At 43.0% G+C, this 27,761-nt stretch overlaps 1 protein-coding gene, 1 long non-coding RNA gene and 1 other non-coding gene across 10 annotated transcripts in view; all 3 read left to right on the top strand.

Moving 5' to 3' along the window:
- LOC148774848 (uncharacterized) overlaps window positions 1-12,901 on the top strand; it is a 235,280-nt gene extending 222,379 nt beyond the window's left edge. The window contains exon 4 of the long non-coding RNA XR_016035275.1: window positions 12,600-12,901. This is a non-coding gene — a long non-coding RNA (uncharacterized LOC148774848). The remainder of the gene's footprint in view (window positions 1-12,599) is intronic.
- Window positions 324-397, top strand: TRNAN-GUU (transfer RNA asparagine (anticodon GUU)). Its single transcript has one exon. It is a non-coding gene; the product is annotated as a tRNA-Asn (tRNA).
- A 1,450-nt stretch (window positions 12,902-14,351) lies between the features above and the next one.
- Window positions 14,352-27,761, top strand: part of JADE1 (jade family PHD finger 1) — a 56,740-nt gene continuing 43,330 nt past the window's right edge. For 2 of the 8 annotated variants that reach the window (XM_088828029.1, XM_088828027.1), the window contains exon 1: window positions 17,201-27,213. Coding sequence is in view for 1 of the 8 variants with exons in the window: in XM_088828026.1 (XP_088684152.1) it covers window positions 16,494-16,512 (19 nt within the window). In the remaining 7 variants the exon portion in view is untranslated. Of the gene's footprint in view, window positions 14,549-14,644; window positions 14,776-14,813; window positions 14,959-15,979; window positions 16,049-16,478; window positions 16,513-17,200; window positions 27,214-27,761 lie in introns of those variants that run through there. The other 6 variants (XM_055404493.2, XM_088828028.1, XM_055404491.2 and 3 more) reach the window with 6 other exon arrangements.

Genomic DNA, 27,761 nt, shown 5'->3' with positions numbered 1-27,761 from the left:
AGGTGAGCCTTCCTGCATCAGAGCAGAAATCACAGGAACTTATACATCTGCATCACCTTAGGCCACATGAATTTTTCATTGCTGTGGCTCAGTTGAATGACATTGGGAGATTTCTCTACCTTTTAGGCTACTTTCTAGGAATATGTTAGAGTTTAAATTCTTTTCCGATTGCCTATTTTTTTTTTCAATTAAACTTTCCATTTTGAGATAATTGTAGATTCACATATGGTTATAAGGAATACTGCTGGGACATCCTATGTACCCTTTACCCAGTATCCCACAATAGTAACATTTTATAAATACTATAGTACAGTATTACTGTAGTCTCTGTGGTGCAGTCGGTTGGTGCGTTCGGCTGTTAACTGGAAGGTTGGTGGTTCGAGCCCACCCAGGGACGACTGCCTCTATGATGTTTGGGCTTCTCTGGTGGCTCAGAGGTTAAAGCATTTGCCTGCAATGCGAAAGACCTGGGTTCGATCCCTGGGTCGGGAAGATCCCATGGAGAAGGAAATGGCAACCCACTCCAGTATTCTTGCCTGGAGAATCCCATGGACGGAGGAGCCTGGTGGGCTACAGTCCACGGGGTCGCAAAGAGTCGGACACGACAGAGCAACTTGACTCACTCACTTCACAGTATTACTGTAGGAGACATTCATGTACAATATGATTGGCATTGATACAGTCAAGTTATATAACGTTTTCATCACCACAAAGATCCCTCATGTTGCCCTTTTATAGTCACATAGGCTTCCCTCCTTCCCTGACCCCCTCATTATCACTTGGTAAAGATGATGCTGTGAAAGTGCTGCACTCAATATGCCAGCAAATTTGGAAAACTCAGCAGTGGCCACAGGACTGGAAAAGGTCAGTCTTCATTCCAATCCCAAAGAAAGGGAATGCCAAAGAATGCTCAAACTACCACACAATTGCACTCATCCCACACGCTAGTAAAGTCATGCTCAACATTCTCCAAGCCAGGCTTTAGCAATATGTGAACCGTGAACTCCCAGATGTTCAAGCAGGTTTTAGAAAAGGCAGAGGCACCAGAGATCAAATTGCCAACATCCGCTGGATCTTGGAGAAAGCAAGAGAGTTCCAGAAAACCATCTATTTCTGCTTCATTGACTATGCCAAAGCCTTTGACTGTGTGGATCACAATAAACTGTGGAACATTCTGAAAGAGATGGGAATACCACACCACCTGACCTGCCTCTTGAGAAACCTGTATGCAGGTCAGGAAGCAACAGTTAGAACTGGACATGGATCAATAGACTGGTTCCACATAGGAAAAGGAGTACATCTAGGCTGTATATTGTCACCCTGCTTATTTAACTTCTATGCAGAGTACATCATGAGGAACACTGGGCTGGAAGAAGCACAAGCTGGAATCAAGATTGCCGGGAGAAATATCAACAACCTCAGATATGCAGATGACACTACCCTTATGGCAGAAAGTGAAGTGGTACTAAAAAGCCTCTTGATGAAAGTGAAAAGGGAGAGTGAAAAGGTTGGCTTGAAGCTCAACATTCAGAAAACGAAGATCATGGCATCTGGTCCCATCACTTCACAGGAAATAGATGGGAAAACAGTGGAAACAGTGTCAGACTTTATTTTTTTGGGCTCTAAAATCACTGCGGATGCCGATTGCAGCCATGAAATTAAAAGACGCTTACTCCTTGGAAGGAAAGTTATGACCAACCTAGATAGTATATTAAAAAGCAGAGACATTACTTTGCCAACCAAGGTCCATCTAGTCAAGGCTATGGTTTTTCCAGTGGTCATGTATGGATGTGAGAGTTGGACTGTGAAGAAAGCTGATCACCGAAGAATTGATGCTTTTGAACTGTGGTGCTGGAGAAGACTCTTGAGAGTCCCTTGGACTGCAAGGAGATCCAACCAGTCCATTCTAAAGGAGATCAATCTTGGGTGTTCAGTGGAAGGACTGATGCTAAAGTTGAAACTCCAATACTTTGGCCACCTCATGCGACGAGTTGACTCACTGGAAAAGACTCTGATGCTGGGAAGGATTGGGGGTGGGAGAAGAAGGGGATGACAGAGAATGAGATGGCTGGATGGCATCACTGACTCGATGGACATGAGTTTGAGTGAACTCCGGGAGTTGGAGATGGACAGGGAGGCCTGGTGTGCTATGATTCATGCGGTCGCAAAGAGTCGGACACGACTGAGTGACTGAACTGAACTGAACTGAATCACTAATTTGTTCTCTATTCTTATATTTTGTGATTTCAAGAATGATATGTTAACTGAATCATACAGTGAATAACTTTTTTGAATTGGCTTTTTAAACTCAATATAAATTCGTGAAGATTTGTGTATGTATCAATAGTTTTCTCTTTTTTTAACTGCTGAGTAATATTTCATGATATGGATGTACTGCAGTTTGTTTACTATTCACCCATTGAAAGACATCTGGGTTGTTTCCAGTTCTTGGCTACTATGAGTAGAGCTGCTATGAACATTTGTGTACAGGCTTTCATGTGAACATAAGTTTTCATTTCTCTAGGCTAAATGCCCAAGAGTGCAATTGCTGGGCCTTGTGGTAGTTGCATGTTTAGTCTTGAAAGAAACTGCCAAACAGTTTTCAGGAGTGGCTGGACCATTTTACATTCCTACAAGCAATGTATGAGCAATTTAGTTTCTCCACATCCTTGCCAGCATTTGGTGTTGCCACTATTTTTTTTTAATTTTAGCCATTTTGATAGTAGTGTAGTGATACCTCATTGTGGTTTAAATCTGCATTATTTTCCCGATGGCTAATTATATTGAGCATCTTTTCAAATGCTTATTTGCCATCTGTATATCCTCTTTGGGAAATGTGTTCATGGTTTTAGCCTATTTCCTAATTGAATTGTTTGATTTTTTTCAAATTGTTGAGTTTTGAGTGTTCTCCATATATTCTAGATACTAGTTCTTTGTTGAATATGTGGTTTGCAAATATTTTCCTCAGCCTATAGCTTGATATTTCATTCTCTTAACAGGGACTTTTGGAGAGAGAAATTTTAATTTTGAGAGACCCATATCTACCAGTTTTTCCTTAAATGGATTCTGCTGTTGGTGTCAAGTATAAGAACTCTTTGTCTAGCCCTAGATCCCAAAGCTTTTTCCTATATTTTTTTTCCTCAAAGTTTTATAATTTTACATTTAAGTCTATGCCACATATTTTAAAGTAACTTTTTACATCTCTACTGTCTGAAATAAGTCTTAACATGTGGAATCCTTTTTGCCCTCATTTTCTTTCTCAATCTAGTGAGCGCCAACTGACTCACGTCCCTGATACAGTACAATTTCTGACTGGGTACTTGATTCTGAATTTATAATGAATTAGTTGAGTCATATACTTAAAAGCGTGAACTCTGGAGGCAGACTGCTTGGGTTCAATTCCTGATGCTACCTCTCAGAAGCTTTATGATCTTTGTCAAATTAGTTAATCCCCCTGAATGTCAGTTTTTCACATCACTTAGATCTGGATCTGGATGAAAATGATAATTCCTACTTCTCAGGTTGTTGTGAGAAGAAAATGAGATATTAGGTGTGAAATGCTTAGCGCAGTGCCTGGCACATGCACAGAAAACATTCAATAATCGTTTCTTTCCCTCTTTCCTGCTCCCTCTGCAGATTCTCCTGGCACCTTCCCCACAATCCCCATTTCTTTCTTTCTACTTCTTTTGTTCTTAATTATTCTACTTCATTTATGAAACCTGCTTAACCTATTTCAGCATTGTATAGAATTACCTATCTTCAAGTTATTGTAGTATTTATATATGTGGTCAGGTTACCTTTATCGCTTCTATATAGGTATTATGTGTGCGTGCTCAGTTGTGTCCAACTCTCTTTGCGACCCTATGGACTGAAGCCCACCAGGCTCCTCCGTCCGTGGGATTTTCCTGGCAAGAATACTGGAGTGGGTTGTCATTTCCTCCTCCAGGGATCTTCCTGACTCAGCGATTGAACCCATGTCTCCTGCATTTCAGGAGGATTCTTTTACTGCTGAGCCACCGGGGAAACCCATGGAGCTTTCCAAATACATGTCTTTTGAGAGCATACTCCTCACCCTCCACAGAGTCCAGCTCTATGCTGAATAATTGGCAAATACTCAGCAAGTCCCCTGGAGAAGGAAATGGCAACCCAATTCAGTACTCTTGCCTGGAGAATCCCGTGGATGGAGAGGCCTGGTAGGCTGCAGTCCATGGAGTCGCTAAGAGTCGGCAGTGACTTCCCTTTCACTTTTCACTTTCATGCATTGGAGAAGGAAATGGCAACCCACTCCAGTATTCTTGCCTGGAAAGTCCCAGGGATGGAGGAACCTGGTGGGCTGCTGTCTTTGGGGTTGCACAGAGTTGGACACGACTGAAGCGACTTAGCAGCAGCAGCAGCATGTCCCCAGTCATTGACAATGGTGAATCTAAATTACAACCTGTTTCATTGAAAGCAATTTGGTACAATGAATCTGCAGCCTTAAAACTTTTGACCTAGTAATTTACTTCTTCACAATCTATCCCAAGAATGGTAAAGTACATATACAAAAATTTATGCATAGAAATACTTACAGCCTTATTTGTAGAAGTATGGATTTAGAAAAACATAAATGTGCAACATTAAAGAATCAGGAATCATTCAGATTTCATGTATATGGTGAATATTATACTATCAATAAAACTTAATTTTCCTAATCATAGATTATAGAACTCTCCTTGGACTGCAAGGTGATCCAACCAGTCCATTCTAAAGGAGATCAGTCCTGGGTGTTCATTGGAAGGACTGATGCTAAAGCTGAAACTCCAATACTTTGGCCATCTCATGCGATGAGTTGACTCACTGGAAAAGACTCTGATGTTGGGAGGGATTGGGGGCAGGAGGAGAAGGGGATGACAGAGAATGAGATGGCTGGATGGCATCACCGACTCGATGGACATGAGTTTGAGTGAACTCCGGGAGTTGGTGATGGACAGGGAGGCCTGGTGTGCTGTGATTCATGGGGTCGCAAAGAGTCGGACACGACTGAGTGACTGAACTGAACTGAAGGATATAAGGATATTCACTGAAGTACTCTATTAGTAAAAACACAGAAATAATATAAACCTCCAAATATATGGATAAACTAAGTAAAATATTGTCAGAAAATAGAAATACAGTATGACCCCATTTGTCTAAACTATGTATGTCTATTAAGATACACACACACAAATATACAAAAAGCAGTAAAAATATACATCAAAATTTTAGTGGTCATTATCTCTGAGTAATAGCTTTTTGGTGATTTCAATTTTAATTTTGTTTTCTCTGAAACATAATATTTAATACTCTCAGCATTAGAAAATAAGAATGAACATTATCTGTTTTTTCAAATGGTGCTTTGGAGGCTATTTAATTACACAAATATATTGATCATTCATCCATTGCATTAAAAACATTTATTAACTGCCTACCAGCTGTTAGGCCCAGTACTAGAAACATAATGGAGAGAATAATTGACAAAGTCATTGAATCACAGACAGTCTAGTGAGGGGTACAAAAAAATGACAAAACAGTGAGAGATGCGATTATATAGTGATAATACTGAGTGTCATGGAACCTTAGAAAAAGGTGGGGGTTAGGGAGGTAAGATAAGTCTCTTTGGTAGCACTTGAGTGAATCAGAGCCAGAAGTGGTGTAGGTAGGGAAGAATGTTCCAAGTTTAAGGCTAAGATTTTCAAAGGCTCTGAATGGAGACTACTGAAGAAGTGTGACAAGCCATGGAAGCAGGGGGAGGGTTTGGAAGGAGAACTAGCAAAAGTAAGTAGTTATGTTGATGACACATTCTATCCTTAAGAATAAACAAAGAAAAAAAGGCAATTAATGGTGTTAATGAGAATGCTGTGATCATATTTTTGCTTTAAAAGATCACACTGACTATTGAATAGAGAATGAATTAGAAGAGGATAAGACTGCAGACAGTTAGGGGGTGGTTTAAGTCACTGAGATGATGGTAATGGCTTTAGGGATGGAGAGATAAACCTGACATAGATGTGGTCTGGTGATAGATTGGATTAGTGGTGGTCATGGTGGAGGAGATGTCAAGGAAAAGCAAGAGCCGAGGATGATGTTCTGACTCCCAGTTTGGGCAGCTGTGGACGGTGGTACCACTCATTGAGATCTGGGACAGATGAGGAATCACGAAGTGGGAGGGAAAATGAGTTCACTTTTAGGGTACACCAAGTTTGAATGACCCGTGGGGAGTCCAGTACCCGGGGTGTTCAGAAAAGTTGTTGAAGATACAAATACAGATGTATGTTTTGGGGGCGGTCATGTGAGTAGGTGAGAACACTAAGAGACACGTGTAGCATGAGAATAGAATGGGACTTAGGACAGAACCCTAGAGAACACCAACATTTAGGAGACTGAAAGTGAGAAAGCAAATTAACTCAAAGCTGGTGTGGGACAGAAATTTTTTGTGTGATGTAATTTACAACCCCTTCTGGGAAGCAATTAGCATTCCTGATAAAGTGCGTGAACAGTTTTCTGACAGACTTTAATAAGACTGAGAACTCCTTCTGGGAAGCTAGGGTTACCCATCCAGCTGATTGACTAGCCTAATAATCTTTAACCAGATGTTCTTTCTTTTTTCTTTTTGTATCCATTCTAAACATGGTTGGTGAATCATTCCTTTTTTCTTATAAAATGTCTCAACCAAAATGACTCCTTCAGTTGAATTTTTTGAAAGCTTCTCATTTACTCAAAAACCGTTTGTCTGAGGCATTGCTTTAACCAAAGAGAAAGAGGAGCCTCAGAAAGGGAATTAAGAGGGCAGAGAGAGAGGAGAGAAACCAGAAGACTGTTGACATTATGGAAGCCAGGTTGATCTCAGGTGGCCTCAACCTGCAACAGCTTGGAGCCGGGCCTGGGTTCCCAACCAGAGATTGAGGCTGGGTCACGGCTGTGAAAGTACCAGATCCTAGCCACTAGACCGGTGGTCAATGACATGGACTCTGGCCCTTCGGCTTTCCAGAAAAGAATTCCCACAAAGATGGAAAGTAGTGAAACAAGTAAACTATTTATTAAGAAGAGAAAAAAATACAGTACTTGTGGATGGACGCACAGCTAGACTCAGGGAGAGAGAGAGTCGCTGAATCTCATTCTCATGGCAGTTTGACTCACTTTTATGGGGCATTTCTTCCAGGTTTCCTTTGGCCAATCATTTTGACTTATCTGGTTCACAGTCCCTATTTGGTCTATCTCAGGATCCTTCCAAGTGTGCATGGGCCTCTCTTAGCCAGGATGGATTTTACCGAAAAGGGTAGAACATCCCTTGACATAACTACCCTTTGGCCTCCAAGGAGCCTTTCTGCACATGTGTGGTCAGGTATTCTGGTCTTGGAGTTTTGATCCACAGGAAATAAATCTTAAATTGCTTTACCCTGGGTGTGTGCAGTGGTGTGGGGGTGGGGTGTGCTCATCTATCTCCTGCCTCAAGGTGAAAGTATTTCATGAAACAGGGCACAAAGAACAAGTTGTGGTGACCCAAGGACGAAAGAGCAGATAAAACCAAGGAGGGTCTTGGAATGCAGGAACAGAAAAACCAGACCCTTATCGTCCTTCCCTCCCCCATGTTTAACTATTAAAAGATTTCAGTCCTCCTGAGCAGTATAACCTGTCTCGCCTCCTACCCCACATAGGGAGAAGGTATTTGCCTCACCCAGTATCCGTGCCTCATCCAATCAGCAAATAACCTGCAAGACCCCTGTCCCACTCCTTGTACCCTGGGTATAAAAGTGGACTAAGGACCCCTGTTCAATGTAGGTTTTCCCTTGAGCTGGCCCGCTGTTCTAACAGTGTCTCCCACTCTAATAAACTTTATTTCCCTTTCATTCTGTCTCACACCTGGAAATTCTTTTCCAACCGATGCATGGACCACAACACAAGTGTCAAATGGAAGTGAAAGGTCAAGTAAAATATGGATGAGAAATTGCTCCTGATTTTAGCAGTAAGAATGTCAATGGTGATCTTCTTTCAAAAAGTGTGACTGTAAAAGGGAAGACAGAAATAAAAGAGGAAAAGGGAGATTTGAGTTTGTTTGTTTTTAGTGGGAGACAGAAGTTTATTTGAATGTGTCACGGAAGGAATTAGTACCCAGAGAAGTAGAAAATACCTGAAAGAGCAGGGACAATTACTGAGTTAAGAGATCAGGATTAGTCTCAGGATTCTGAGCCCAGGTGGAGGGAAGGACATGTGCATCCCACTGTGATAGAAAAAGGGGAGGGTGGGCCTGTAGGGAAGACCTTCTGTACGTTTGGTGTTAGAAGGTTAGAGGATTTCCTCTTCAGTGGTTTCTGTTATATGTGTGATGTAGGTTAGGAACTCTGCTGAACATGCCTAGGTAAGTGGCAGGATGGCAGAGCGAGGATAGGGAGAAAGCTCTGAGAAAGATCCCAGTGAGACCAGGAGAGTGAACTGTCTGGGGAAATAGTGATCTCAGGACACAGTGGAAATGGTGGGACACCTTGTGGAAACGACCAGCCCAGGTCTCTGATTTTCTCCTGTGGTACTTTGAAATCCTGATTCATGCATGCGGACAATTAACCTGGACTGTTACTGGTGACTCCCTCGTTTGGAGCCTAGGCTCTGTTTTCTTCTTGCTTTATAGACACTTCCAGCTGATCTCATCCACTCCCATGACCTCAGTTAACCTCTCTATGCTGATAAATCTAAACCTTCCTCTAGAACAGCTGACTCTTGATCCCATTGGCCTTGTGGGTATCTTCAATTGTCTGCTGAACTATTGCATTTTTTTTCCTTGGGAATTTCCTTCTTTTCCTTTGCCCTGGAGGCAGGGGTTTGTCGTTTTCACCACGAACTCTGCTCAGTGTTTAATGAATATCTGTTGGAATTTCAAATGTAGGAGTCCACTCAGTTCCCTAAGCCAGAGACTTGGGAGACATCTTTTACTCCAGCTTCTTCACCTCCGACATCCAATCCATCAGACACAGATGTGCCTCATGGCAGAAAAGAAACAGTGAATTATCAGTTATAACACAGAAACTGAAGTGTTGGCTTTACCTCCTCTTCTTTGCTTCATTAACATTGGAACTAAACCAGTGTGTGTGGGGGTGCCCCCTCCCCCCACACACACACCCTGTGACCTTAGAGAAAATGGGAGCCAGTTTTTCATTTGCTAATGATTTGGGCTCAGGTTATAATGGACCATTAAGGTGTTTTGTGGAAGAAAAGAGGAAAATGGAGCTTTCCGGTGGAGGATAAAGAGACTGGAGTGGGGACCCCAGCACCCCAGGGAGGAGGGGCCTGGAATCCGATCCAGGCTTTTCTGAGAAGAGGGGCCAAGAAGGACCCTGCAAGGGGCTGAGTCCTCCTGACTGGGGCCCCCTCGTTGTCCGCCCAGGGGCTTACAGTTTCAGACTCCGGATTGTGTGCAGGGACAGGGCTTGGACAGCTCAAGCTGTTCACTGCCCAACAGGACTTTCGTTTGGTTGCCTAGATGTTACTTCCTTGAGGGACGACTGCCTTTACCAAGTGGGCACCCTTCTGAGATGCCACAGAGACCTCACAGGCCCCAGAGACATCCCTTGGACACCGAACTGGCTGGGGGGAGGAGCTCTCACTCCCCTACCCAGAGCAAATGCTGAGACCCCTGGAGAGCTGGACTGTGTTCCCCAATCCCCTATCACAGGCTGTTTTGCCTACTTTTCTCCCTTGCATGATCCATGGCTGTCACCCAAGCCTCCATCTCTCACCTGGTAACTGCAGAGGCCTCCTAACCAGCCTCCCTACCTTATTTCTCACCTCTGCCCCATCCTTTTGCACACAGAAGCCAGGGGCTTTATTTAAGAAACAAAAAATAAACCTCCAAATCAAGAAAATGATTAGACCCCCCCAACCCCCACCGCACCCCCAATCTGGTTAACACCTGTAGTCTTTTAGGTTGATGCTTCCTCCACACCCTGTAGTTAATTGTCATCACTCCTTTGCATTTTTAATTGCCCTAAGGGCAAAGAATTAGAGAAGGAAATGGCAGTCCACTCCAGTATTCTTGCCTGGAGAATCCCTTGGATGAGCCTGGTGGGCTGTGGTCCATGGGGTCACAGGAGTCCAGCGGGATTAAGCTACTACTCCACCACCACGGGGGGCAGAGAATAGACCTGCTTACCCGTTTTCTTGCAGCCTTGTCTCCCATGCCTCATCACGTACCTCAAACATGGTATATGAAAGTAAAATCTACTCAGGTGGTTGCTAAACCCAGATCAGTATTGTTTGAAAGGCTTGTTAAAACACAGATGACTGGATCTCCCTTTCTGATTCAGTAGGTCTGGGGTGGGGATGGAAGTAATGGATCTCTGACAGATTCTCAGGAGCAGTTGTTGCTGCTGGTTGGAGATCACAATTTGAGTTATCACTGCTCTGCATCTAATTAGAGAGGACTGGAGGGGTAGATTGGAGTGACTTTTTAGATAAGAAGAAAGGTCCGTGGGAAACAAAATTTGGAAGTTATAGAGGCAGTGGCTAAAAGAGATCTTTGAATTTGATATTAAATTTGGCAAAACTTTCCAATAGTTGACAAGTTTGAGGGAGTAACTATGAGAATGTATGGTTCACGTGGCCTGTAGATGAAGTTATGGTATGCAGGCTGGCCAAGACCTGAAAAAAAAAGTTACTTTAGAAAGAAAATACTGAAAAGATAAAAATGAAAGAAGTGAAAAGAAACATTGTAAAATGAAATACGTGACATCATTCAAATACGTGACATTATTAAAAATGCCTAGGAAAAAAACCTGAAAAATATATGGCAATGTTTATAATCGTTACCCATATAGATGCAATATATCATCTTCCTTTGCTTTTCTAAAATTTGAAAATTCTTTCCATCATGTTTTCCATTCATGATTGAGAAAAGCTTCTCCTATTTTGAAGCTCTGCAGTCTTGGACATTTTCATCTGGCTGAATTAAGTTATTTCCTCTTCTGTCTCTCTGTCAGACTTGTTTCTCTTTGACATCTTGCATTGTGCTAAAAGTATGAAAATCAACAAAATTAAAATAACCAAATCAAAGACAAGCAAAAGAAAACAAAAAGGAAGAACCTTGAGAAAGGCAATAATTTAGTCAGTCCTGACACCTGCAAGAAAGCATCTTGGTCGCTGGTCTTCCAATCATTCTATGTACTGTAACCACCTACTCGGAGGGATTACCAGGCTGTTCATGACTGCTGACTTCATCGACTGGTTAGACAGGGCGCTCTGTTCCCCAAATAATATCATTCAATAAAAGTTATTCTTTTCTGTCATTTAGTTATTAGAGTTATTTTAAAAACTACTTGACCACTTAAGCTTGCTTTATAACAAGGTATTGGGGAATAAATTAAAAGTTCCACACAATTAAAGTACATATAAACTTTTAGAACACAACTCATTTTATCCACGAGAGCACTTGTGCAATAAAAATTGTATATACATATGTCATAACATACACCAATTGGCAATGGTACTTGCCAGGAAGAATTTCTTGTTAAATTTCTTTGAAGGAATGAGATTTATAGGGTTTTAGGATACATATCTACTTCATTTCAAAGATGAACAATTCTGAATTTCATGTCAAGGTTTTATAATTCTTTACCTGCAGAGTAGATACAAATGAAATAACTAGGTAAATATTTATAAGTTTAATCATGTATGATTTCAAAATAAGGAATATGAATATATGTATTCAGTATTTCTATAAACCTATTATTATGGAAGAGAATAATTAAACTGTGTATGCCAATAGCAAAATGAAAGTGATATACAGAATGGTAATTATCACCATGAACACTGATCAGATCAGAAAAGACTAGAATCTTGATAACTACACTGACAACTTTGTACCTATTTTCTTGAATGTCCTTTTTATCTCTGAAAATAAAGTGTGAATTAACAGGACCATTCTAGAAACCAGGAAATTGTGATCATAAATGATTTGGTAAGTTAATAAGTGACAGAGTGCTACCAGAAACTCATTTCCTAATTGCCAGCTTAGTACTTCTTATTCTTTAAATGTGCTGCCACAAGACACTGCTGTCCCATTTTAGAAATAGGATGTATAAAAGTTTCCTTTGTGATCTGGCAGAAGACATTTATTATTTAAAAACTGTCAATTGCTGATCATTAATAACGAATTGTTTTTACACATTATCGATACAAGTTGTCCTCCACTTTTACAAATAATCATTAACTTGTAAGTTTGGTAAGAACAATCAGAAATTACTGAATGTTAATGAGACAAGGGGTGTTGAATATCATCTTGTCTATCATCTCAGTGGGGAAACTAAGATCCAAAGACATTTGTGCAGAGTTATAGTGTGAGTTGATCGGAGGCTGCAGACTTTTAGTCCAGGGCTGCTTATGGCACATGGCACTACCTCATCATGTTCCTGGGACCATCAGTCTTAATTACAGAATCAGTGTGGAGGGTCCATGTATTCTTTTACCCCTTTTTTTTCTCATCGCACTTTCATTTTTGTTGTCTGATGTTTTGGGAGTGGGGATAGTCAGAAAAAAAAAAAAGGGTAAAGGCTGAATGGCAAGTGTAGTTTATTTTTTATTTCTATTTTTTGCAGGGGAACGAGTGAAGTAAGTTTCCCTGGAATGTGGAAAAGTTGCAGTCTTCAAAGGCGAGAAGACCAAGAATGAGAGATAGGAGGGATGGCTCTCATACTGCCAGGGTCTCTGCTGGGCATGTTTATGGAGTTATTCCAGTTAACAACCCTTCAGGTAGGGCCTGTTAACCCCATTTTATTACTCAGGAAGAAACTGAGGCTCAGAGTCAGATTCAGTTCAGAGTCTGTCTGGCTATGAAGCCTGTGTCCTTTTACTTCTGCAGTAGAGTGTGTGTAAAGTGAACCAAGGAAAATAGCAGTAACTTCAGGGCAACATTAATAGCAGTAATAATGATAGCATAGTGTTTTACATATGTGGTCTCTTTGAGCAGGATTAAGTGAGCACATAAACAGGACTGATAGGGTGTCCTTGTACTTTATTAGTGAAGCAGGAAAGAGAGAAAAAGGACATATACTTAAGATTTCCTTTGGTTTACTTTGCTTTCTGAAAAATAATTGAAAGACTCAATTAGTTTTCCCACATTTATCAGATTACTATAATCCTGATGTGGGTGGATGGGTTGGTGTGCGACTTTGTGAAACCAAACCTGACATTCAGAATTCTTCCAGTGGACAAGTATGCCTTTGGGTTTGATACTCAATTTTGTAATCAGTGATCTATGTTCCGGATTATTGAATAGTATTTTCAACCTGTATCCCCATTTTTTTTCTTTTCCCTTTTGAAGCAGAATATCATATAGACTCATTTCTTTAACGGGGGTCCATAAGAGAAGAGGGCTTCCCTTGTGGCTCAGAGGGTAAAGAATCGGCCTGCGATGCAGGACCCCAGGGTTTGACCCCTGGGTCGGGAAAACCCCCTGGTAAAGGGAATGGCAACCTACTCCAGTATTCTTGCCTGGATAATCCCATGGAGCCTGGTGGACTACAGTCCATGGGGTCCCAAAGAGTTGGACATGACTGAGCGGCTAACACTTTCATGAGAGAAGTGTGTTAATCTCCACTCCTTTTTTACACATAAATACCGCTGAATTAATCTAATTTTATGTTAGTCTGCAGCTCCAGTTTTAGCATTAGGTTTAATTCTCCCTATTTGGAAGACAATGTCCAGTTCTGTAACACAGTGTAACGTAACAGTGGTGTCAATTTACAAATAATTACTGTCTCCTAATGAATTAATGCTTATTTGGAATTATCATTTCGATACAAACTTAGGTAAAGATGTGTTCCGGCTCCAAAACTGGATTTTCTATATTTAAAAATGTCATTATAATCCGCAGCTCCCCAAAACTGTTACTACGAAAGAACTATTTATTTTTCCATTCATCTAAAAATAAAACCTCTCACCCAAACTACATTCCTTAATAGCCACAGTTTAATCTACATAATTTTAAAGTAATTTGAAAGAATCCTTTTCTAGTGCAGTCATGTCAAACAAGAGTTGAGACTGGGAGAGTTTGAAAGGGATAATTGAAAAGCCCACTACCCTGCTTGGAGACACCTCAAGAAAGTCTAGGCTCACAAGAGAGATGAAGGAAGAGATCTTAAAAGCTGGAGCATGCGGCTCTTTGCAAGCCCCTGCTGACACAGGCCGAGCCTGCTACGGCGAGGGCCGCGAAGAGTTAACGAGGGACAGAGCCCCCCGCACCGCGGTTCCCGGCGAGCTCCCTCCGCCCTCCCGTCCCCACCCTCTCGTTTTGGCAAGGGATTAAAGTGCTCCCCCCTGTGGCAGCAGTGACCCAGAAATGAGTTTGATTCACACAGTCCTTCCTCCATAACAAGCCAAACGCCCGTCCGAGAGTGCCTCCCTGCGCGAGCGCCGGGTGTGTGCGCGCCGGCGAGAGCAGGGGCCCGCCCGCCACTCCGTCCGCCAGCCTGCCGCGGCCCGAACTCATGCGGCGCCGAGCGAGCGGCGAGGAGCCCAGCGCCGCGGCCGAACCCCTCCGCAGCAGGTACGCGCGCGGGCCGCGGGGGGCGCGCGGGGAGGGCGCGCCGACCGGGAGTCCGCGCGTGTCCGCGTGTGGGTCCGTGTGCGCGTCCCGATCCCGCGGCGGCGGCAGCGGCGGCGGCTGCAGGACGAGCCGAGAGGCTCAGCCATATTTGATGGTTTTGTTGCTTTGCTCGGGAGTTCTCGGGAGTAATTTAATGCCGAAGGTCGCTGCCTAGTGGAAATAATATAGTACGTCATTAATATGGCGCCAAAAGATTGGGTTCTCGATATGTAGCGAAGGAGGGAGGGCCGGCAGCCGCCGAGCGCAGCGTTACTATCCCACCAGTAACTTGGGCATTGCCGGGGCGGGGGCCAGAGGAGGAGGAGGAGAGGATGATTTTTGGATCCTGAGAATTGATCTGTGTTGGATCAGTAAGTTTTATTATGATTATTTTTCAGTTTTGGGGGCTGAAGACTTAAGAGCTTTTTCTTTTGGATTTGCGGAGAACATGCGGTTTTCAGGCGAATCATCAATTAAAACGCGTTCAGGAGCAGAAACCCAGTTTAGTTGGCTTTAGTTATAGAATTTTTTAAACAGCCAAAGTGCATTAGGTTGCATGGAAGTGGAAAGCATAATAGCAACTTGGTAGACAGATGGCAATGGCAGAACAAGGTCCGGGTACATATATGAATCCAGAGTGTGTGTGACCGTGGTGGTGGTGGTGCGGGGGGAAGGGACGACGACTGTATAGCCCAAACATAGGTGTGGGTATAGGTACGTCTGTGTAGGGTAGCTGCAGCCCTGTCTCTTATCACCGCGTCACCACATGTCCAGAATATTCATTGCATCAATTCAAGGGGAGTGAGGGAGGGGTGGGGGGGTGCAGGGACAGTTTAGCAATTAGATTCTTCCCAATTGGGTTTCCAGTGAACGGACCTTTTACTTATAGCGAGACTGCCTGTGAAGTGTAAAACCCTTTATCGGTGAAATTAGGAAGGAGTTGCATTGGTAGACCAAACTACCGATTAACCATGAACTTAAAACGGATCGCAAATTGCAACCTTTGGCACCGTCTGCAAATTGTGAGGGTCGTGTCGTGTCGCTTGGTCCGCCTGAAAACGCGCAGTGTGCACCCCGGGACTGCAAGTTGCGAAGCCCTTCAGTGCACGTGTCCTATGCCTGTGAGTGTGTATTTGTGAGTTGGGGGCTGTTGTTCTGTAGCCAGCAGGCTTTCCGGGTTGTTGGCGCTGGCTTGCAAATGCGGGAGAGGGATGGAATGTGGAATGTTGACCGGGGAACCGAATCCTGTCGGAACGGTCCCATTTGCTAGAGAAATTCGATCCCTTCCACCTCCTTCCCGCTCCCCCCCGCCCCGCCTGCGGGCAGGAGGCGGGGCCGAGGACGCGGCTGCTGCTCAAAGTGGCGGAGCGCGGCGGCGGGAGGCAGGTGCACGGCACCCGCCAGTGGGGGTGCCTCAACTTCCGCGGGCGTTTAAATAGCAGCCTCTCTCCCCTCCCACCGGTAATAGGTGACCTGGCGGCCGAGGGCGGCGGGGGGAGCAGGGACGGGGGAGACCCGGGAGCTAGCCTCCGCGGCACGTGGGCAGGTGCTGGGTGGCCCCGGGGCCAACTTTTGTGGCCCGCCTCTGGCGCTGGAGGAGAGGCGGCTCCATGTGGAAATGGGGACGGGCGGGCGGCGGCCGAGGCGCTGCTTTCTCAGCCGCGCTGGAGCGTCACCTAACGGTCCCAGCGGCGCTGCAGGGGCCCGGGGTGGGGGGTTCCGGGGGCGGGGACGCCCGGCCCACCGCGCCCGCGCCGCGGGAGCCCCGCACAAAGCCCCGCGGCGCGGGGGCGGCCACCGCGCTCCCGCCCAGGGAACGGCCCGAAGCCCGTGGCCGTCCCCGCGTTGATTCCGGCGGGCGGCCGCGGGCGTTTGTTTGTTGGTTCCGCGCCGCCTTCCTCGCCGGATGGCTTCCTGTGACAGAGGTGATACACAGTTTCCAGAACTGTCTGGGGGCGGGAGCGGGAGCCGCGTCCTCTCCGCGCTGCTCGCCGTCCCCGCGGCTCCCGCTCCCACCTCGCAGCCGTTTCTCGCCGGCGCGCCCGCCCCCGTCTGAAGGTGCCGCCCGGGAGGGACTCGGGGAGGGGGGCACGGCGCGGCCGTTTCCAGCGGCGCAAGTGGCTTCGAGACGCGAGGGAGCGTTTGATTTGCAACTGGGGCCGAGCGGATTGGTGCAGCTGGCGGCGGCGGGGCGGGAGGAGCGGCGGCGGCGGCGGCGGGGGGTGGCCACTTTCAAACGGAGAGGGCGGCGGCGGCGGGGACGCCGCTGCGGAGGGAGCGGGCCCCGGTTGCGCCACGAGAAGGTGTCATCACTGCACCGGGGCTGATTCCGGCGGAGGTGCCGGGAGTTACTTTCCCCTCCTCCCGCGCTGTTGTTTCTGTCGCCTTGGGAGGCGGCGGCGGCGGCGGCGAGGGAGAGAGGGAGGGGGCGGCGCCGCTGCGCGAAGCCGCGGCTCTGCGCACAGCCCGGCGGGCGCCGCGCGGGGCTTTCTCCGGTGCGGGGCGGCGGCCCGGTCCCCCCGCCGCGGGACCCCGCCCTCCTGGGGTCCCCAGCTCGCTCCGTCCCGCCCCCCGCACGGGCTCTGCACCCCGGGCCCCCGCCCCCGGCTCTCCTCGCCGCGGGCCCCCTCCCCGGTCGCACCCGCCTCTCCCCGCCGCGGCGTGTCCGCCCCGGGCGCCCCTCCCCGACGCGGGGGCGGCCGGAGTCCCGGCACCCGGTGAATGCGGCGAGCAAACAAAAAAGCGGGCGATTTAAACGTGCCTTCGAAACCCGTTAGGAATGCGTCGTCACCGCGAGACCGTTTAAAAGCAGCTTTGGCTGGTTTTCTAGTAACTGGGAGGCAGGCGCCCCACCTCGCTTCGGCGGGGGCGAGGGTCTGTCGCCTTGTTATTTACCACAGCCGAGGGGGAATTTAAATTTTCTCTTTGTAAAGTGATAGCTGCAGTTGAATGACTTAAGACGGCTGCATTTTTAGGGAATAGAGAATCTGAAGTTTCCATTAATGGGAATGCTTAGGGGCTCTTTTCCCAAAGGTTTTTATTAGGTGAACTATTTTTCCTTTTTAGAAAACCCGCTGTGAACGCCTAGCTCTCTAGTTACTTGTACCTCAAGGCTAATACCTTTCAAAGTTAATGAACTAGTTTTAAGATACAGAGAAATTACTTCCCTGGAAGCTGGTATAGGTAGTGATCCACCAGTGGTTAGAGATTAGGAAGTTGTGTTTGACCAGATCGCCGATAATCAAGATTTGATCACTTTTAGCTGGAGAAAGGGAGCGTTCAGTGTAACTATACTTACACTGACAACACTTTTGATAAAATAATTTACTGTAGTAGAGTGGGCAGCACATACTGGATAGATATACTGCATGTTCTTTGTGTGACACTTGTTTGCAAACACCTTCACTCGAGAATTCTTAATACCCTTTTGTCACAACGATTTCAATCTCATCTAATGTCATTTTTAAATCAGATTGACTTTGGTTATTTGTTTTCTCCCTTAAGTTCATGTGTTTTTATATGTGTATTTGATGAGCTGGCATCCATACCTCCTCCTTACAGCAGCCAGAGATAAAGGGAGTTGCCTGAACTTGCAGTAGAATTTGAACTTGATTCCATCTTAAGGTCATAGGCTGCTTTCTAAGAAGAAAATTTGAGTGGGTCGTAACAGAGATTTTTAACTTTGACAAAGGTGGATGTATGTTCATTTAGAAAGAACAAGATTCCCCACCCCCGACAAGTTCCTCCTCCATCACCAGACAGGTTTTCAGCATGCAAGTGAATGCTTTTCGTTTCCTATTGAAGAGTTTGAAAGAGTAAGCTATAAAGGGAAAATAGTGAAAAATGATGAGTGTCTGAAAAGTGGGAACAGGAGAAAAAACTTTTTGGACTTTAAGGACATGTCGTATTTTAGAATGAACAGTTGCTTAGCCCAGAGACTTTGGGTAGAAGGATTAACTAAAAAAGCAAACAAAACTTGGAGGACTTGGTGAGAGTACAAACACATCTCCATGTGTTTCACCTTCATAAATAATTGATATTTTACTTCAAAGAGCCCTTAGTGGCTTAAAGAATTATTACAGAAATGGTGTTATTTTACATGTGCATGTTTTTAACTAGAGAAGCAAATATAAAAACACATTCCTATCACCTAGAAATCATCATTTTATCATTTTCCAGATAATTGTATATACATATGCATAATGAATCATACTGTCTGTACAGTTGTGTAAGGAGTGTTTTTTTTTTTTTTCCTGTTAGCTATCTTGTCTATTTGGGATACATTCAGATTTTCTTACTTAGCCTCCATATATAACAGCAGCTTTGTCTAAAACACTGTCCAATCAAAGATCATTGAATCTCGGTATTTCCTGTAAGTAGACTCTAGTCTGTAGTAACTTTTTGACAGAACCTCTGACATTGAGGAGGCATGTCTTTGGAGTTAATCATGACTGGATTTGAAAAAGTTAGAATTAAAGTAGCGTTTTTGTGTGTAATTTAGAGTCTTCAGTTTGAAGATTATTTGTTTGAAAACTATGTTAAAGAAATTGTATTTATCTGCACACCTGCTGAGAAAAAAATTAACTGTGTTTCAGTACTGAGGTGGTTAGAACAGCAAACATCTAGGCATCAGACACTGACCAAGTCTTGTATTTTTAGGCATTGTCAGGAGTGAGGAGGAGACCGATGACTCTCACAGTCCTGCTTGCTTGCTTCCTTTCTTTTGGTGAAGCTCTTTCCTCAGTATTATGGGGCACCTGTTACACTATTACAGTTCATGGTCTGTCAGAATTTGCATTATATGCCCAGTTTTCCTACATGGTTAATAAAATAAGGCATTCTCTAGAGGAAAATATAACACTTTTGTCAATATCTTGCTGCTTATTTGGATTGGCTCTGAAAAGCTTGACTTAATTGGTCAAACAGTGGGAGTTATACCAATGTTAAACTTCTTTCGTCTCTGTTCAAGCCTGTGATAGAACACTGTTGCCTTGTTTAACAGTAAATTAAAAAAAAAAATTTCAAATAAAGGTGGACTTTGCTTGGAGTTGTTAGTGTCTTAGATTATATCAGAAGCCTGACAGGAACCTTAATTGGGAAAGTTTTAGTTCCTGAGACAAGTAGTTGTTTCCTTTAAAGTTTTAGTGTTCAGCTGGTTTTCTCTATATTAAGACCTTGTTCAGTCATTAAGCTGTGTTCTACTCTTTGCGACCTCATGGACAGCAGCATGCCTGGCTTCCCTGTCCTTCACTGTCTCCCAGAGTTTGCTCAAACTCATGTCCATTGAGTCGATGTTGCCATCCAACCATCTCATCCTGTCACCCCCTTCTCTTCCTGCCCTCAATTTTTCCCAGCATAAATGTCTTTGCCAGTGAGTCGGCTCTTCTCATCAGGTGGCCAAAGTATTGGAGCTTTAGCATCAGTCCTTCCATGGACTATTCAGGGTTGATTTACTTTAGAATTGACAGATTAATCTTCCTGCAGTCCAAGGGACCGTCAGATGTCTCCCTCAGCATCACAATTCAAAAGCATTGTAAAAGCATTGTGTCTGACTCTTTGCAACCCTATGGACTATATAGCCTGCCAGGCTCCTCTCTCCATGGAATTCTCCAGGCAAGACTACTGGAATGGGTAGCCATTCTCTTCTCCAGGGGATCTTCCTTCCCCAGGGATTGAACCCAGGTCTCCTGCATTTCAGGCAGATTCTTTACTGTCTGAGCCACCAGGGAAGCCCATATGAAGACCTGGCAGCACTTTATTTGGTAATGTATTTAAAATTTGGACAGTTGATATGTTTATTATATATAGTATATAAAATTTCAAAAAAGTTGAGACAATTGAGAGTCTTGCTATTTGCTTGGTGAAAGTGAATGGGACAGTCGCTCAGTTATGTCTTGATTCTGTGACCTTATGTACTATACAGTTCATAGAATTCTCCAGGCCGGAATACTGGAGTGGGTAGTCTTTCCTTTCTCCAGGGGATCTTCTTAACCTTGGGACCAAACCCAGGTCTCCCTCATTGCAAGCAGATTCTTTACCAGAGAAGAACTACCAGGGAAGCTACCAGGAATACTGGAGTGGGTAGCCTATCCCTTTTCCAGCGGGTCTTCTGACCCAGGAATTGAACCCAGGTCTCCTGCATTGCAGGTGGATTCTTTTACCAGCTACGCATTTGGGAAGCCTATTTGCTTGGTGTGTTTATGCAAAGAATATTGATATATGATTGTGAGGGATTTATATTTTGGTATTTTCACAGATGGTTGGCTCTGATGGAATAAGTAAACTCTTCATTCCTAATAAATGGAAGAGTGATCCGGGAGCCCCTTTTTACCTTTCAGTTGAAGTGGCTTCTTGTTAAGTTTAGGCAGGGTTGAATGTCGTGGAACAGAGAGAAAATTTAGTCTAAGAGAATGTTGATTGTGACCCTGGCCATGTTATTGTTGCTTGGCCTTATCTAGCCTAGACTTTGAAAGTTTATTCAGGATGTCTTCCTTACCTGAAAGCAACAAAATTAGGAAGAGTCTGGGTAGTTGCATTTTTGAGTCCTTTGTTAACTCTAGTCTAGTGGTGTATTACATGCACTGAACAGATGTTCAAGGACCAAGCTTTTAATGAATACTCTAAAACAAGTTACATGTTTACTTTTTTTGCTTTTGGTTCTTCAGGTAGAGTTAAAGACTGTTAAGGTGACTGAAGTAAGTTCATTTTTTAAACTTTAGGTTCTTTCTGGCTGATTTGTTGAAGGAATTAAATCACAGTTTACTCTTGTTTTGAAAGCACTTTCCAACTGGCAATAATATATAGTTTTTGATTCTGATCTGCACAGGATCAGACATTTAATAATGTCTGCACAGGAGATTTTATTAATTTGAAAATTCATGACAGCTTCTAAGACAGTTTCTAAGCAGTTATTTTAAGTGAGGTTTCACTGGTGAGAGTCCAAACTGAAGAATAAAATGAACATTTTTTTCTTTTACTCCTTTCTCCGGAGTAAGCAGCAAGAATTGGCAAGGTTAACAAGTTGCTGGAGTTTGAGCTGCCTGGTTTGTGTTTGTTTAGCACAAAGTACACTTTACATGATTTAAGATTTTTCTTGATTCGTCATGGTCATTTTTATGACCATCAGTTATTTCAGTGTTGAAATAAAAAGATGCACTTTAGATGTGTAGGCTGAGTACTTGTGACTTGTAACTTTTTTAAGGTCAAGGACACTTGAGATCCAAAACCTGTGGGAACCTCTCCAGCAGAAAAAGTGAGTTACTCAAAAATTTGCATGTCATTTCAGGGTCTGGATGAATACTTTTAAGTGCATCCTTGGATTTCAATTTGGCATTTAAATTCTGGTGACTTCTTTTTATGATTTCTCTCTGATCCTTTTACATCACTGTTAAACCACACATTATAGTTAAAATGCCTATCTAAAACAGTCATTTTTCTGCTTATTGGTTACTGGCTTGAAAATCAGATAAGTTTATTAGTTTTTATAACTTAGTGTACACTGGCCCCAAGAAGGAGCCTCAGGGGTTTTCCTTTGAGAAAAATTCACAAGTTTCTAGACATGGCTTTAATTTAAGTTGCTTAGAACACCACCCCGTTACCCGCTTACTGCTAGTTTGTTGATTTAAAGCAGAGATCAGTAACCTTTTTTAGTAGAGGGGCCAGATAGCAAATATTTTAGGCTCTGTGGGCCTGATAGTCCCTCTTACGGCTGTTCAGCTCTTCCATCGTAAGTGCAAAAGCAATCAGTGGACAAAATGTGAATGAATGAATGTGACTGTGTCCCAATAAAACTTTATTTACAGATAGTGAAATTTGAATTTGGGATACTTTTCAGGTGTCCTGAAACGTTCTTTTGATTCCCTTTCCCAAACCATTTAAATACATAAAAACCATTCTTATGTATTGAACAACAGCAGGCTGTAGACCCCTGATTTATAATGACACAGCCATACCTGTATACATATTGAAAAGCTGTACTACAGTATATACACCTGAAGAACAGTATACACCTGTTAGTGTAATGTGTGCATGCGTGCTGAGTCTCTTCAGTCATTTCTGACTCTTTGTGACCCTGTGGACCTTAGCCCGCCTGGCTCCTCTGTCCATGGGATTTTCCAAGCAAGAATACTAGATTGGGTTTCTGTGCCCTCCTGCAGGGGATTTTTCCGACCCAGGGATCGAACTAGCGTATCTTACAGCTCCTGCATTGGCAGGTGGGTTCTTTGCCACACGTGCCACCTGGCACGAAGCCTGTAGTATAGTACAGTGATACAGTTTTAGCTAGTCACCAGATTGTTTGTGCTGGGACTGAATTCCGTTTCTGATAGGAACCTGAAACAACAAGTTGAAATCAGAAGTTTGTTTGATGAATGTGAAGGCAGTTGACTCATCTGAGGGCTGTGGCTCCTAACTCTGGTTCCTAGATAGCTTTTGAGGGTAGGATGTGTAATACAGGACCCCGTGTACCTTGCAAAACACAGCTAGGTAGTCACACCCTCCCAGGAGGCCAGGCCAAGAAGCCCTGTGTGAGGGAATATACATTATGACCTGGGACTGCATCCAGAGGGAGACGTATCCAGAGGAGTGTGATGTCTCTCTGCGTAGGGTGTGTGTCACACCAGTCAGAAGTGAATACCTGCTGTTCAGAGGACACATAGCCCTGTGATAGTGTTCAGGGAACCACTCGTGTGCAGTCTGCCTGGCTCTCCCTTGTGTATGCTCCAGCAGGCAAAATGGCATTTGCAGCCATCTTCACATCAGCTTGCCAGGAAATATGTTTCAAGTTCTAAGTTAACAGACTGTTGTTTGTTGAGTACATTTTAGTTGTCTGACCCCTGATACCACGTATAGTCCGTGGCCTTAATATTCGCAATAACCTCTTTGTAAATCTCAGGAGGTGTCCAGGAGCAGGAAGTCCATGGTACCATCACCTGGGAGGAGGATGGATGGCACAGAAGGGCTGTTCATCTTGGGGACAGGTCTTTGATTCAGCCTCTGGCTTTGCCCTAGACCCATCTGTGTGTCTTTGCTCTTGCTGCTTAACCTCTCCAGAACTTACTGTACATACCTCTTTTAAAATTAGGAAAGGTCAGTTACCTCCAAAACATTTTCTAGAGGTTAAGTTAGGATTTTATGTGTTTCTTTGGAGAAGATGTCCTGTAGACACAAACCATGGCTGAGACTGTTTTCAGCTTTAGCCTCAGAGACTACTTTGCAGACCTTGCTGCTAGGTTTTGAGACTGTCTTCTGTTTCCATGACTGTAGTAACAGGACTTGTACAATTGTGATGAAATGTGTTTTAATATATAATTCAGATTATGTGTAAATGCAGTTTTTGTTGTTGTTAAGTGAGTCATCTGGATCTTCTAGTGTACAACATTGGAAGTCTGAATTTTATTTTTTAAACTGTACTTTAAAATTTTTTGGTGACTTAACATTGTTAGTGGTAACTGATAGTTTCTGACAACCGGCTATAATCAGGGAACAAAGTTCCTTAAAACAGCTGCATTTCAGCCTGTGCACAGTGTAATTGTCATTCGTTGGTTGAGTTTGGTTTCTGCAGAAGCCGCTTTGTATATCCTGTATAAGAACATCTGGTTTGAGCGTTTAAAAATCTTTTAAAATTACCCTGTAGTCACTTTGCATTTATTGGCTTATTCTTCCAAGAGTCAGATAAGGGAGTGTAGACTCCTTTCCCAACCTTATTTTGACATTGGTTCATTCAGAACTATCTCCTGCTAACTAACACTTAGTTTTTTTGTTTTTTTTTTTAGGTGTTATTTCTCAGTGAAGTTTGATCTGAAGAATGTGCGTGTGTATGTGTTAAAAATTAGAATTTGGTTCAAAGATCCCAAGGCTGAATGAAACACAAACTTTGCAGTGAAGTGTTTTATAAAACACTTTCTTTTCATATATTCTGAAGAGATTGGTCTTATGTTCGTTTTCACCAATAATTTGTTAAAAAGGAAAAGAAAAAAGTGTGAAAAGAGGACCTACAGGGCAAGTAGACTGCGTCTTTCATGTGAATTTTGATACAGTGATAGCACTGTGTTAAGTGTTAAGGAGGATTCTGAGGTCACGCCTGGGCTTGTGGGAAAAAAGAATGACCTAATTTATTAACCATGCCTGCCATGGGTAGAGGAAATGGTGTGTTTGGTAACTATCTCTGGAATGTAGCTTTCTTTTTCTCCCCCAAAATAGTACTGCTCTTGAAATGGATAAGAGGTTGAGTATTTATTTGACTTTGAATTCTGTAAAGGTAGTTTAAACCCTGGTTTTCTTGTCTGAGTTAGTTTTTCTATTCTTACTGCATATATTTTTAGTGACCTGCTACTGGCACACTAGCTATTCTTATGTTTTGAAAACTTTTCACTTTTGAATTAAATAGTGAATGAGTGATAGTAGCATTTTACGGCATTATCCTGTTACCGTTTCTATTTTTTTCCTCCTTTGCTAGTTCATCAGGTATTTTAAAACAAGATAAGCCTTTGATACCCCATCTCAGGAAGGAGGTGGAATATATGTAGTTTGTTGGTAGCTGCTCATTTTAGGCTGGTGCCTGTGCGGGGCCAAGAAGCTGTGCTCCCAGGGTCTTCTATAATGTGAGGAGCAAGAAACAACAGTTCTAGATTTTAAATCTTTACTGTTACAAATAGCATAATGCAGGATCATGGTAAAAAGTTAAAATCATCTAAAAGGTCATTCAGTTCAGTTCAGTCGCTCAGTTGTGTCCGACTCTTTGCGACCTCATGGACTGCAGCACGCCAGGCCTCCCTGTCCATCACCAACTCCCAGAGTTTACCCAAACTTATGTCCATTGAGTCGGTGATGCCATCCAGCCATCTCATCCTCTGTCGTCCCCTTCTCCTCGTGCCTTCAGTCTTTGCCAGCATCAGGGTCTTTTCCAAAAAGTTAGTTCTTCGCATCAGGTGGCCAAAGTATTGGAGTTTCAGCTTCATCATCAGTCCTTCCAGTATTCAGGAATCAGTCCAATATTCAGGACTGATTTCCTTTAGGATGGACTGGTTGGATCTCCTTGCAGTTCATGGGACTCTCAAGCGTCTTCTCCAACACCCCAGTTCAAAAGCATTAATTTTTCGGTGCTCAGCTTTCTTTATAATCCAACTCTCACATCCAGACATGACTACTGGAAAAACCATAGCTTTGACTAGATGGACCTTTGTTGGCAAAGTAATGTCTCTGCTTTTTAATATGCTGTCTAGGTCATATGTTGTAAAAGGTCATAAATGGAAGTAAAATTTCCCAACCTATTCAGTCTAGAACTCTGCAGTCACTCCAGAAATTTTCCATGAATATGCAAGAAGTTGTGTGTGTGTGTGTGTATATATATGTATATATCTTCCCTCTTTTATATGTAAATGGGCTTATATTCTATTTTTCTCCCTTGCAGTTTGTGGGTGTTTCTTTCTTGGTATGTCTTTTGGTATCTTCCACATCTGAACATACAGATCTACTAGAAGGGAATTCTGAATAGATGGAAACAGGGCTAGAAGCTCAGGGTTGGAGTCCATGATGTCTGGTTACCTATATTATTTGGGGTGAATTCATGGAAAGAGAACAAAAATACATCCCAGATACAGATGGTTGGAATGTTTTGTCATAACTGCTCTTCAGGTGCTGACTCTAATTGTCATCAATTACAGAGACCTAGGAGGGATTTAATTAGGGCTCATAAGCAGAGATTGGATTACTTATAAAGGCAGATGGGAGCTGCTTGTGATTTCATTCAGAACCACTCACATTTATAAATTTCTTAAAATCTTGAAAAATCTTTTATTTACTTTTAAAGTCTGGCTTTAAAAATAATTATAAAGATCTTAATAGTGAACTAGTGTGTTATAGGACTTGGATTTTATTAGTGACATTCACAGGGATAAATATTGGATTTATGATTATCTGGGCAGTTATTAAAATATTTTTTGGGGGAGAGGTGGTAGGTTATTTGTTGCTAATCAAAGTCTTTTCAGCTGAATATTTTCAAGTAGATGTCTCTGCAGAGACTGTAGTAGCTTGGGCACCATGTCCTTTAAACAAATTTTGATATATGACATTATAACAGACACATTTTTATAAGTTCTTTTTTTCTGAGTTGAAATATTTAGACAAGATTAAAGCTTTTAACACTTAAGATCTAAGCAGTTTGTCAGTTATATCAAATCTATGACTGTCTTTTTGACCAGATATAATTTTCTGGTTAAAGTGAGAAATCTGGGTTTGAGTTACAGTCACACTAGTATTTTTAAACTCTGAGCATTTGAATTTAGATAATGTTGTTAATTTGAAAACTTTATGTCTAAGAGATTAATGTTTGCTATAAAAACTGAGATAAGAAACCAGCTGATCTTGTTCACCACATTCATTTATGGATAAGAAATTACTTTGAAGTATAGGTCATTATTATATTTGGGGTATTGTATACTCATTGAATGGAGAAGGAAATGGCAACCCACTCCAGTATTTTTGCCTGGAGAATCCCATAGACGCAGGAGCCTGGTGGGCTACAGTCCGCAGGATCGCAAAGAGTTGGACATGACTGAGTGACTTCATTTTCACTTTCACTTTCATACTCATTGAAGATAAGAAGAAAGAAGATCTATTAAGAAAATGTGAGTCTTTCTTTATGGGGGAAGTATTAATAGTCTATGACCAGTGACTGAGGGACCAAATCATGTTGCATAGTGTTTAAAAATAATATTTGAATTGTCTGAACTTAGCAAATAGAGTCACCTCATTACAAAATCTTTTGTCTTTATGTAAGACTTGGTGTCTGAAAGTCCGTTCTTTAATGTATGTTTTTATATTATACATATGCTAAATACATTTTAAAATATAGTACTTTTAAATATTAGATTATTACCTTTGACAGAGAATGGAAGGACACCTTATAAATTTGAAAATAAATAGAAGTTACTCCAGTTAAAGATCAATTAGATATTAAAGTGAAGCATCTCAAATTCTACAAAGTTGAGTTGAACATAGGATAGGGTTTACATGCAGGAACTCAGTCATTCATCCTACATTGGGTATGTTCAGTCACTCAGTCATGTCTGACTCTTTGTGGCCCCATGGACCATAGCCCACCAGGGTCCTCTGTCTGTGGGATTTTCCAACAAGAATAGTGGAGTGGGTTGCCATTTCCTGCTTCGGGATCTTC

The sequence above is a fragment of the Moschus berezovskii genome, chromosome 19 (genome assembly GCF_049115385.1).
Source record: "Moschus berezovskii isolate FMDL1 chromosome 19, NW_MosBer_1.0, whole genome shotgun sequence".
Classification (NCBI taxonomy): domain Eukaryota; kingdom Metazoa; phylum Chordata; class Mammalia; order Artiodactyla; family Moschidae; genus Moschus; species Moschus berezovskii.
This window is presented reverse-complemented; position numbering and strand designations above follow the sequence as displayed.